Raw genomic sequence first — 12,584 nt, 5'->3', positions numbered from 1 at the left:
CAGTTACTCTGGTGGCTTTTAAGACAAAAGTAATGGACGGACATATTCCCTCCAAAAACTTTTAAGCAAAGTCATCCACTGAAAATTTGCAAAGTCATCTCTTCCTCATCCCTCCTCTGCGCTCCACGTCAAAAATCATAATGAGACAGTGTATTACTCATATCGTACTGCTTCTCAGCATACTTGAGCGATGAGTGTTGTCTGTGGGAGTGTGATTTAAACTTAGATATGTCATCCAGGCCATAGTAGTAAGGCAGCGGAGCTTTTCATAAGCACCGGCTGCTGGCCAAACACGCTTCTTGTTCAAGTACATTTGGCTACTTTATTATACTAATTTCTGAAGAAAATTCTTTTGAACAACAGGTTGTAATTTGCTCGGCATGTACATTTAATGACCACTAGACTCCGCTTTATAAGGGCATGAGCATAGTGATTGAAACCGTGGCCTCAGAAAAGCTCCATTTTTGGCAAGCTCCTTCCACTCCTTCCTGAACGCAGTCTGTTTGATATCAGAGCTGCCACAGAGTCAGAAATACAGCCTCTGATTAATCAACAAGACGGGAGCACAGCCTCTGATTGGTAGACAGACTCAGCCCAAGGCACCATGGTATTATAGCTAATATAAACAACAATGACTGTTATCAACATGGAAACATGGATTAAAGTAGACAATCAGTGTTGGCTTCATCATTATGGATTTTTCAGTTATCAAGCCAGCAGTACAGTGATGTATGACAAAGCTTCTGAAAGGGATACAATCCCACTGGCGTCCTTGCGGTTAAACCGCACAACGGTTATTTCCTGTTTTTTCTAGACAAACTAGACAATGCTAATGTTTCCACCAGCCACGCAAAGGTGTGTTTCAGCAGCGAAATTTAGTTTTGATTGAAGTGGACAGCCGAGTCAAGCTGCACAGAGCAAGCAGAATGAGCCAGACAGGAAGTCAGACAAAAGAACGACATTGTGCATCTGGTCAACGTTCAATATAAAATAACCTGTGCAGACTCGGTGTTTAAAGCACAACAATGTTGGATATATTAACAAAAACAAACTTAAAACATACAGGATTAACATTTAATTAAGTAGCCGACTCAGCTATGGTAGAAACCCAAAAATCTTAATGACAAAAAAAACATAATCTGAGGACTTCAACAACATCAGGCAGGCAGGCACGAAACTCTGTTATTACACAACATTGTTCTTCCTAGAACTTCTATAGTGTCCAGTATATCAGAGTGGTTTCTTCAGTCAACTTGGTGGTGAGACAGACTTGCACAGACAGCTCAGCTGGAAAAACTCTGATTCAGCGGTACGGTCTGCAGTTTTTTTTTTTTCAGAAGCAGACGTCCGTCAGGTAAATGAAAAAAAAAAACCTATGTGACATTTAATCCAACATTATCAGAAATTAGACCGCGTACTGTATCGCTGAAGCAGAGCTTTTCCTGCTGAACGATGAGTCTGTCTCACTAACCACATGTAGGCCTATGATGCATTCACTTTCCCAAACATGTTTATTTGTCCTGGGCACATAGAAGCATCGAGGCCTGCAGATATATAGAAGTTGTGTTAAGTGATCAACATCCTAACTTCAGCATAAGCTTATTATGTAAATAGTATAGCTTAAAACCAATACATGCATGGGCTAATTAAGACATGAGACTAAAAATATGTTCCTCCAACAGTGCATTTATGTTTCTATTATAAAAATACATTAACCATCATTGGTAAACCTTACAGTGAAGGTGTCATTAAATAAATAAAAATAAAAAATAAGGTCAAATAATTCTTAATCACCAAAATTTTGATCCGTCAGGAATATCCAAGGTTTTTAATATTAATAGCTATTTATAGACTGTGGGGGCTAAAATACATAAGAAGCCTAATCTTTTTTTTTTTAACAGTAATTCACTAAATGAAAGCTAGGCAAAGTCATTCAAATACGCTCAAAATTATGATCACTGTATATGACGAAATAGTAGCATTAGAATATGCCAGAAGCAATCAAATGTGGCTTTTTACATCCCTCACACAGCCCGAGCTGGCTAACTCCAACCCCGATGGCTTACTAGTTCATAGCTTTGTCGAAGGCCACACACGTAGAGAATGTATAAATATCCCAAATAACTTGGGAGCCTTCAGAGAGAAATACACTACCCGTGAAGAGTCTTGTCTCTCTAACCTTCATGCTGTGGTAACCACTCTGACTGAAAGCCCAGCGAGGCTAATAAATCTGTGACCGAAGGAGCCTGGTATAGCCTGTCTACATCGGAGTCCAAAGTCCTGTTGATAAAGACCAGCGGTCACACTGATAAGGTTAAAAGAAAATTCTCCAACACATGCTTCATTCTCAGATCACTATCGACAAAATGATGACACACACACACTCACACACACACACACACACACACACACACACACACACTAAGATGTTATTATCCCAGATGCACCAAACAAACAATAAAGCACCCACAGTGAGGACTCTTACCTTGCTGTCTGTGGGTAACTCCCTCTTTCCTAGATGCTGGCCCATGCTGCTGACAAAGACTGGAATGAAACAGAGACAATGTGTTTAAACCAGGAGAAGTCTTTAAACAGCATATTATGTGAAGAGCATGTACTCGGCCGTATTTAAGCAAAACGGGCTACCTCTTGAGTCAGTGTGTGAAACTGTAGCATCACACAGAGCGATGAAAACACTGGGGTAACTGTTTGATGGTTGATGATGGGAGAAATTTAGCTTGATATGCATCAAATCAAGGTCAGGATTGTCATTCTTGAAAATATAATATTTTGAATGCATTTAGCCTGAATTATTTTAAAGCAACACAAAGTTGTGCGACATAAACTTCTTTGGCTACAGTTTGTGTCCATTTATAGGGTTCTGAACCTGTTCAGTTCAGTTGGCATGAACTCTGGTGCAGTTGCCACCTGAGTAAAGCTTGCCTGGTCTGGTGTGAAAGCTGTCAACAGAAACCATGTGTCCAAGTCCATTTTAAACAGACGATCCACGTTCACTTCCAAACAATTAGTTTGTGTCGTGAAAGCCAACGCGAAGAAATAATAAAAAACATTTTAAATAGAAGATTCATTTTTTTTATTTTTGCATGATTCAAACACTAAAACACAAATTAATCAATCTGCTGGCCATGAAATGGTCTTGTAATTCATGTTTGTATAACCAATGTATAAAAGAATCAGTTGTTTCTCTCATCAGTAGCATTGAAGTGCTGCATGACCTGCTGTCAGCCACTTTATTTTTTCCATCATGGTTCCTGATGATTAACTGTTGATGCATGACGTTGAATATCCTGTCAGTCTGTATGACTTCATGTTACTGTGAAGATGTACCAGACCAGAAATAAAAATGTGCAACTATGTATCATTTTCTCTCTTCATCTGGACCAAATGAACCAATGTACAGGTGTGAAAACAACAGTAGGATGCTTTTACAACCTGTTAACAGCTTGGACAAAAGTAAACCTGCATCATCCACTCTAAGGAATCACATGGGGGTTATGTTACATGATGTTTTTATATCGGATGGCAGTCTGTGTGATTATAAGGCGGGAACATGACACGCCTCATTTGATGCTCCTACGGCACATTGGGCATCAGATTTGCAGTGCCAACACCACAGAACGAGCAGTGTTTTGGGGAAAATGCTGCGATTTATATGTAATACACATGTTCTTCCATAGTGACCACTAGGACCTCCCCCATCATATACAGACATAAACACATGCAGCCTCTGGGTCAAACCAAACAACTAAATCTCAGTCAAAACAGTCTGACAGTCACAACGGATCATTGTCACTTTTACCCCAGCATTAACTAGCAGGGATCTGTATTCACGATAGTCTGAGTTGGTCATTACTGATGAGAGTTTTTCTGGCAGTGTGTCCTCACAGGGTTCAGTGGTATGCAGCTTGTCAGAGCAGTTAGTCAGACACTATGTGGAAAGTTGAATGTTTAACGTGGTGACTGACAGCAGGTGATGCATCACTTTAGCGCTTCTCAAGGATTTATTATGTTCTTAAGAGCTCCTAACTGGTCATGAGCATATAAGTTTGACTTGGCCCAGATTTTAAAAAATGGTTGGGCCCTGAAGCACGGTGTCAGGAATGTGTGAGCAAGTGAATGTGAAGCAAACTGTAAAACACTTTCGGATAAAAATGTTACATAAACGTGCCGTTTAAGAACAGGACAAACAGGGCATTTCACTTACTGCCAAATACACATCACAGCGTTTAACTCCATTTAACTTCCAGATATAGCAGGGAAAACTCTGATCTGAAGTGCTGACGTGCATACGTGTTACCATGGTTACTTCGATTTTGCATGACTTGTAGGTCATCCGCTGCTTATCTTGACTGGTTCTCACATGATTGCTTCCTGAGCAGTTCACAATCATCAGATGGATTTAATAGTAGATTAACTTTACCCTTAAACATCATATCTACTTCAAGTCCTGCTCCTAGTCTGCAGCAAGTCGGCACTGAAACAGACCGAGACTCTCCTTTTTAGATTGTGTCCGTCTGGTTGTTTTGTCTGCACTGGATTTTGACTGACAGCTTTCACACCATCCCAAACAAATTCAACCAAACAGACCAACGCACCAGAGTTTGTGTAAATCAACCAAGCTGTTCAGGATGCTCTGAACATGTCTGAGCCCACACTCCCTCCCTGTCTGTACCTGCTGTTGTCTCCCATGCCTTCATCCATTCATTACATAAATACTTATGCAGATGGTTTGTTTTGCCTGGCGGCGCTACCGCTGCTGTAAAACGTAGCCTGCCAGTGATTAGAAGCTGCTTCATTAGTGTTATCATCTTTGATTATGATTATGATGAACCCTTTTTTTTAACCATGCCATTATTTTGTGGTGGAGTTCCGCAAATAAGTCTCAAGCTCACAGTTATGCTGCTGTGCCATCTGACTAAAGGAATGACGGATAAGGGAAAAAGAAACAACAGGAGTGCTACTTCATCGTATCAAATGCTGCTCAATTACAGATGAGAATGATTTAAAAAGATATTATAAACATTCATCATCATAAATAAGGTCAGTGGTTCTAAAACCTTTTCACATTGAGGAACCTTAAACTGACACAAATTAGACCACAGATGCCAATTTTATAAGATTTTGACCCCCCGAAAATTATTTTATTTTTTTATTTTATTACAGAAAGTGCATGGAAGCCATCACCAGACATACTATTGTGTATCTCTGATGGATTATAGTGGCAATTAACTATGACCATTTCTGCTGGGGAACCCCCACAAGGATCCCACTTTGAGAGCCACTGTCTTATGTAAGGGCCACATACAGGGTAGGGTTAGTCTGTAGCCTACTTCATGCAGCCTGTTCAAGGGTTGAGAATGTTGCTCTGTTATTCCGCCTTGTATCACAGAACAGAGGGCGCTGTTGTTCCGGCTTAAGCTGGCAGCAGAGGCAGTAACAGAGTTGCATCGATGGCTGGGTGAAAAGAGTTAAAACAGCAGGATGGGACACATGCAGTTACTCGTGCTGTTGTGTCAAGCCACGCCTGTTTCGCTTCCAGAATGCACGCCATCCAAAAAAATACATACTGGGGTGGCATATGCCACCATTGCAATGTTTCCTGGCTCACTTTAACAATTACTATGCTTTTGATAGCACTAAACATCTAAATTGTTATTCTCACTGGACTGATATTACCAGGGGGCCTCATGTGATTTAGAGATTACCACCCTACAAAAGGGGTTTGTGCAGGGCATTTGAAGAGGATAAGCGATTTCTTTATTATCCTTAAATTTACCGACATGGATATGATGCCTTAGCATGAACGTGAAAATCGATGTTCCAGAAGCAAACCGTCTGCTCCTCGGCACCTGCATTATTAATATAGTTCACAGTTGTTTTTCTTAATTTCAGCATGTGGTAGACGCATAGATGCACATTTGCTGCTTATTCAGTTCAAGTAACAGACACTTTATGGCTGTATTTGAATGGTCTAACCGATATCGCCATGTTGGTGTTGTCCCTGGAACAGCACAGCTGATGTTGTTCCAGTACTGTCACTCCAACTTAAGGAAACAGCATTGGAAACCACAACTGGAGCATGTCTTTTTGGTTGAGTGGGCTTCTTGTAGGTCTCTCACTCAGGAGATCAGGGATAAAATCTTGCATGGGCTAGATTATTATTATGTTCACTGTAACTGTATACTGTTGCTATTTTTACACTACGTTCACTTACTATTATCCGTGTCTTTAGAGTTTTCTATTGCTGTTTGGTTAGGTTTAGCTAACAAATATACCTGGTAAAGTTTAAGAAAACTTAAAATATACTCTTTCATAACATTTAACATGCGTCTGAAAGGATAACTATTTCCATGTGTGTATAATACCCCGCACGTCATTTTCCCCCAAGTTGCTTAACTATCAGTTTCAAAGATGCTCCTGGAGCAACATTAATTATGATATTCTCTGAACAGCACCAACACAGCATTTTATGAGATTGTGCTTACTTTGTCTTAATGTGACAACCTTTTGTTGCTCATTTTTAAATGTCGATCTAGCTGATGTCACAGCACGACTGTAGACTGCTGCTCAACATAGAATGAGCTATGATCACATTTCTTAATTGTTCAGTTATCTGACAAACAGAAAACAGTTGAGATAATATTAGCCCTGTGTGAACTGGCATCTCTGTGATTTGGGGTTGTCTTTAATTGAACATGACCTCTGTGTTGGGTGAAATGTGGCAGGTAATTTGCAGTGGAATCTTGACATATTATAGACATGGCAGAAATTAAGATTACAGACGTCCTCTGCAGTTATTACAAATTACTAAAGGTCCTAAACAGGGTGAAAATGGCTTTTGTGTGCTGCAGCAACAACAGCGAATAGGTGTACTGCCAAATGCCTGGAAAGCACCAACATGTCCTGAATGGTAAACTCGCGGTAAGGGAAGGCGAGTACGGTCAGGAAGGCTCAGCTCTCTTCATACGGAAGAAGTGAGAAATATCTGTAAAGTAACAATAGATCTCATGTGAATGATTGCAAAGCTCACAAACAACATAAACCTAACCAGAAATGTTTATACTCATGTAAGTGCAAGAAATAAAAGTTTATAACTGAAGAAAATTGGTGTCATTTAATCATATACTTAAAGTTGCAAGAGGAAAATGTGTAAAACTAAGTGCTTTTTTCAACAGAAGTGCTGAATATTGCATGAATCCAGATCACAGCTTGCACCCACCACTCAAAGAAAGATTTTTTTTTCCTCTGGAGGCACATTCTCCTTTACTTCTGAATAATCACAGCAAGCATTTTTTTTTTTTTTACTTTTCTGAGAGTACTGCAGCCATCAAAAACAGGCTTTTATCATCTTTGGAGCCTTGTCCATTTCCTTTTCTGGCTTTTCTTCACTTTAGAAACAATACTTGAATACAACACGGCTGCGTCTGCTTTGCTATACCACAGTTTGTGCTCAAAAATGCTGGCACAGGCGACACTATGAATGGATGCAGGGAAATCTCCATATGAAAGCCAACAATGTACAAAAATGATCTTAATTAATACAAGAATTCAGTATGTGTCAGCATCATTATTCAAATGTTAAACACACCGAGTACTTCACATTCCCTCTGCACAGGTCAATCAGTCCAACTGATCGAAAAATATGCAAATACAGCCTTTGATCAATCACGATACATTTTTTTTATAAATTCATGACTAAATCATGACTGCAAACTCATGATCACAAAGAGAAACACACTCACACACTCACACAGTGATGATGTAACACCGTATTTACCTTATGCAACAGTCAAAATAGGTTAATTAAATCTAACACAGAGCATCCCCTGTGCCCAGATTGAATAAATTGAGAGGCTATTACATCCATTGTCCTCTGAAGAGGGAGCAATGTGTTGCAAGTGTGATTAAAATGCAATCAGATTGAAAAGTTTTTAAAAGATTTGTATATCCAAGGAAAACGGCTCAGGGTTCACAACTCTGCACCCGAAGGAAGAGAATTTGCAACAAATTATGCAACTCTGTTAAAAAACGATTAGAAATTCTCCCAAGCGCTAAGAGGAAATGACAAAAATCTACAAACAAGAGTGAGTTTCTCTTCTGAAAAATTGGTCTCATTATAAAATGATTAGATTCTGCACAATTTATCAAAATATAATTAAAATATGGCCAAGTGTGATGTCAGGAGAAGCTGCAATTTTAAGTAAAAGTTAAAGATGTGTGACAAAACAGCATTTTAATGAAAAAGTGTAAATCTATAGAGAGACCCTGCCTTATAGATCTTGTTCTCTAGATGTAAGAAAACATGCTTGTTTGGCACAGACCCCAAAAAATGTCAAACCTTTTATCAGTATAAATGAAATCTCTAATACAAAAATTCTAACTAATTGTCAATCATATTGTTCAGCACTTAACATGATGTTCTGATGCCTCTTTAGGGACATTCGCAGCCCATTCATTGCTATGTGCTTGTTTTATCAGGTGTGTCTGCAGTGCACTGAGATAAAAATATCTCAGCTGTTCAGAATACAGTAGCAAGTCTTTTCAGGACGTCACAGTTGAAAGGAGAGCACAACTGAAGATGGTAGAGTGGATGATTATAGGAATACCAGAACCTGTACACCGATCAGCCAAAACATTAAAACCAGACAGGTGAAGTGATGAACACTGACTATCTTGTTATATCTCGTATACAATGTTCTCCTGAGGTAACTCTGGGTCCTGGCAGAATGCCATTTGACACGCTCCACCCATCCAAAAACTGACGTACACCACGTAAACAACCTCCTAGCACAGCACTACCCAATGGCAGTGCCCGCCTAGTAGGACAATGTGCCTTGCCACACCACAAAAACTGCTCAGAACTGACCCAAGGAACGTGACGAAGAGCCCAAGACATTGATCAGATCCACAATTTCCACAGAACTAGATCTGACAAGCACATGTGGGTTGTGCTAGAACAAATCTAATCGATGGAAATTACACATCGGATCAAAATTTAAATTCATTTGGTCATGATTCTTGCCACCAAAACATTTTTAAATGCAGCCTTGAGTCTTATTTTAGCTCTTTTTATCTGGCTTTTTAGCAGCTAAATTTTCCACTATGATCACTAGCTAGTTCACTCTGGCTGCTTGCTGGTGTTGGGTATATGTATCATAGAATGGGTGAGGCTTTGACAGTGAATAAAACCAGTAAAATTGCTGGGAGGGATGACAGTGAATAATACTGTAAGTACAGAGTAAATGTCTGGCAACTGTCCAGTTTAACTTGCTATCCAGATATCCATGCTTATGCCAAAACTCCCAGCTAACTGACAGAACCTGCTAACAGCTGCTCAGTCAAGCAGGGCAGCTGTGTCAGAATGTGGAGAGCACCGCTACAGTTATGGTGGTAATGTTGGGGACATGTTGTGCTTTCCAAAACAAACACTTTGAACTCCACAGCCACAGTCAACATTTTATTGTCGTAAATTCAATTCACAAGGGGAAGTGAGATGTTTACTGATCCCCTGGGCCGGCAAATCTGGTATGACAGTATTGTTGTATCCTGGGACATCTGCTTCACATGAGTTATTGTTTCCAGCTGCTGGACCAAATACAGTGCTTGAATCACTCCTATCATGCGGGATATGGTAAATATCGTAAAGACCAATAACATTGAGCTTTGCTCGGAGATCAATGCAACAGCTATTTGTTGCTAAGAATGTATTTAGATTATCTATTAACCACGTGTCATATCATAGAATGAAGTCTGGAAATCATGCAGGAGTGCGCAGAAAAACTGAAAGAGGCTAAACACCTCATTGATCAGAAGGGAACTGCACTAGAGGCAGTAACTCTCATATTACACATCTGATCCAGTGGATATGAAAGAATATTGATTAGTGAAACTTTAAATAAGCTTATTCTTTTGCAAAGTTGAGCTTACACCAACAACTGAATCAGGAAGTCTTTAATCAAAAGCGACCAGATCTACACAAACCTGTCAAGCATCAAATAAAGCCAACACAGTTAGACTGAAAAAGGGTATTAAGAATAAGACTGGTTACAGCTTTGATTCTTGACAGTAAGCCCTTTCTGATCCTGTCAGCGTATTACATGGATAAAAAAGAGGCTGTGTGTGTGTGTGTGTGTGTGTGTGTGTGTGTGTGTGTGTGTGTGTGTGTGTGTGTGAATACTGTATGTGTGTGTCCGAGTGTCTTTACATTTCAAATTTGAAGGGTGAGGTAACATTTGAAATGTTATTAAAATTCTTTCACATCCCTGAAAATATTAGACATCGAACTTAGAAAAGAAGACAGACCCCACAGTAGTGCTGGGCGGTATGACCAAAAATGTGTATCACGGTATTTTTCAGAATTCTAACGGTTTCACGGTATATGACGGTATGTTTTTTTATGTATAATCAGGTGTTCACAGCATTTTCTACTGGTTGAGAGAGGAATTACTAGCTCCTTTTAGATAGAAAAGGCGACACATTTGCTGCAACGTAAAGGCTGCACTCTGCCGCCCTGTCTATCTAAAAGGGAGGTTTAATATTCCTTCTTTCCCAAAAAGCCGCCACTCAGGTAGGCATAAACATGTGATGTGACGTGAAGCACGAAGTTGGGCGTGAACAGTGACGTGCGGCATAGCGTAGCGTTCCATACGTTTTGTAATCAAATACACCAGTATGGCAGTATATAAAAAATTCATATCATAACAAAAATATACACCGGTATTCGGTGTGAACCGGTATACCGCCCAGCACTACCCCACAGAGCAGTTATACCTAACGTAGCCAGAACTATAAAGAACAGCATCCTGGCTTTTAGTGCGGTTTTCCACATAGAAGTGGCTTTTTATAGCACACTTTTATATAACACACGTATCTGCTCTAAGCCAAAACTCCACTCTACCTCCATGATACAACCAGCCATGAGATTTGCCACACAAGCTTGTGACTTTTTAAAAATAAATTGGCATCTCCAAACAAATTGTTTTTGAAAGGCTTTAAGCTGCTTAGCTGCTGAGCGAAACATTGATACCAAAAAAACCTCACAACTTCCTTTAAATTTCATTTCTGAACTCAAGAGAAGCAGCTGAATTATTTCTGAGTGTGCTGGTGGTGGAGCCACAACACACACGGAGAGCACAAACTAAAAATATGCAACAAAGGGATACAATCATGTTGCCTGTGGCTTGCGCGTTCAGTTTAGCATAAAACTGATATGGACTCCAATGTTTGTTGGACATGGGGAGACGTCGCAGGCATTCTGTGAAACTGAATGTGAGGCCTCACAGCCAGTTTCAGTATTACACAATCAAAGCTGCGATCCTGCGAGGACTTGCAAGAAAAGACTGTTGCATAATAGCTTGTGTGTGTGTGTGTGTGTGTGTGTGAGAGAGAGAGAGGCACAGAGGGGGGTTGATACAAGGCCAGCAATTACAACTCAGCAGCAGTACTATATATGTATGTATCAAAAATAACCATTTTTCCTTTATACTTTATATATTTTACCTGTAATTTAGAAAAGTGTAGGAAGGTATTGTGAGGCAGTGCGAGAGAAAGCAGCATTCAACTGCCCGTTTCGATTTTAACCCCATGTAAATTGGTGTTAATTGGCAGGTATGTCTGAGCACATCTGTGCAAACAGTCCTGTTTGCATTTCAGATAAATTATTAGGATGGAACAAGCTCTTATAATAATGTGGACGAATGCAAGCTAGCACCTGGAAGAATCCATTACCACTCAAAGCAGACTCTGCAGTACGTATGAGCAATTATCTGTGTGTCTGAGCTGGAATTACCTGAGGCCGTTTCACATCCACATCATATGCTATAGTTTTTTCATGACTTCAACACAGATTAGGAGGGGGTTCATCGGCTAGGAAAAAAACCCGCCAGCTGTCATCTAAGTAAACCTCCGCTGTGTGTCTTCCGTTTGCAGCCCTATATTGTCGCCTTTGTAACTATTTCAGGTATCAATTTTACACTTGAACAGTAGAACAGAGATCATCAAAAACAGTTTTTTTTTTGTAGAAACAGAGATATATTGAAGATTGCCAAACAGCTAGAGGAATCGTACTGAAAATCTTCTGCCTCCTGGGAATTTGGTTCAGGTAACTTTTCGGCAAATGGTAAAAAGACAATCCCTTTTTTCATCAGTCTGAACAGATGAGCTGCCGCTGTTTTTTTATACTGTCTATAGGCCTGTGAAGATGAACGGGATATTACCTTGCTGCAACATAAATCTCAACGTCAAGATCACATGAGCTTTTTTATAACGCTGCCAAAGGAAAGAATGGATTACTCTGCAACAAGTGCTGCAATAAAACCCCTGGGAACAGTCAGAACAATACCTTACTTGCTTTATCAACCTGCAGTGAGCACATTTCTGCTTTCATTTTGGAGAACAATTACGACAGTGCTGAGGATTTCACACCACAGGGAATGTGCTGTCTGAGTGATACTTCCTCAAGCAAAGGGGTCAGCGGGCATGAAACCGACTTTTTCAAGACTATGACTCACAGAAACCTGCGAAGAGCCTAGTAAACATTGTGGTGTGCTGTCTTTTATGGCATG

General features: G+C 40.0%; 1 protein-coding gene across 1 annotated transcript in view; it reads right to left on the bottom strand.

Moving 5' to 3' along the window:
* The window catches only part of LOC115567664 (myelin basic protein), a 79,222-nt gene that overhangs the window by 59,074 nt on the left and 7,564 nt on the right, over positions 1 to 12,584 (bottom strand). Inside the window, exon 2 of the mRNA XM_030394473.1 lies at positions 2,486 to 2,544. Within this exon, the coding sequence (XP_030250333.1) occupies positions 2,486 to 2,530 (45 nt within the window). The 5' untranslated portion in view covers positions 2,531 to 2,544. The remainder of the gene's footprint in view (positions 1 to 2,485; positions 2,545 to 12,584) is intronic.

This window comes from Sparus aurata, chromosome 17 (assembly GCF_900880675.1).
Source record: "Sparus aurata chromosome 17, fSpaAur1.1, whole genome shotgun sequence".
In the NCBI taxonomy this organism is placed as follows: Eukaryota; Metazoa; Chordata; class Actinopteri; order Spariformes; family Sparidae; genus Sparus; species Sparus aurata.
Note: the sequence above shows the minus strand (reverse complement) of the source record. Positions and strands in the feature narration are given on the sequence as shown.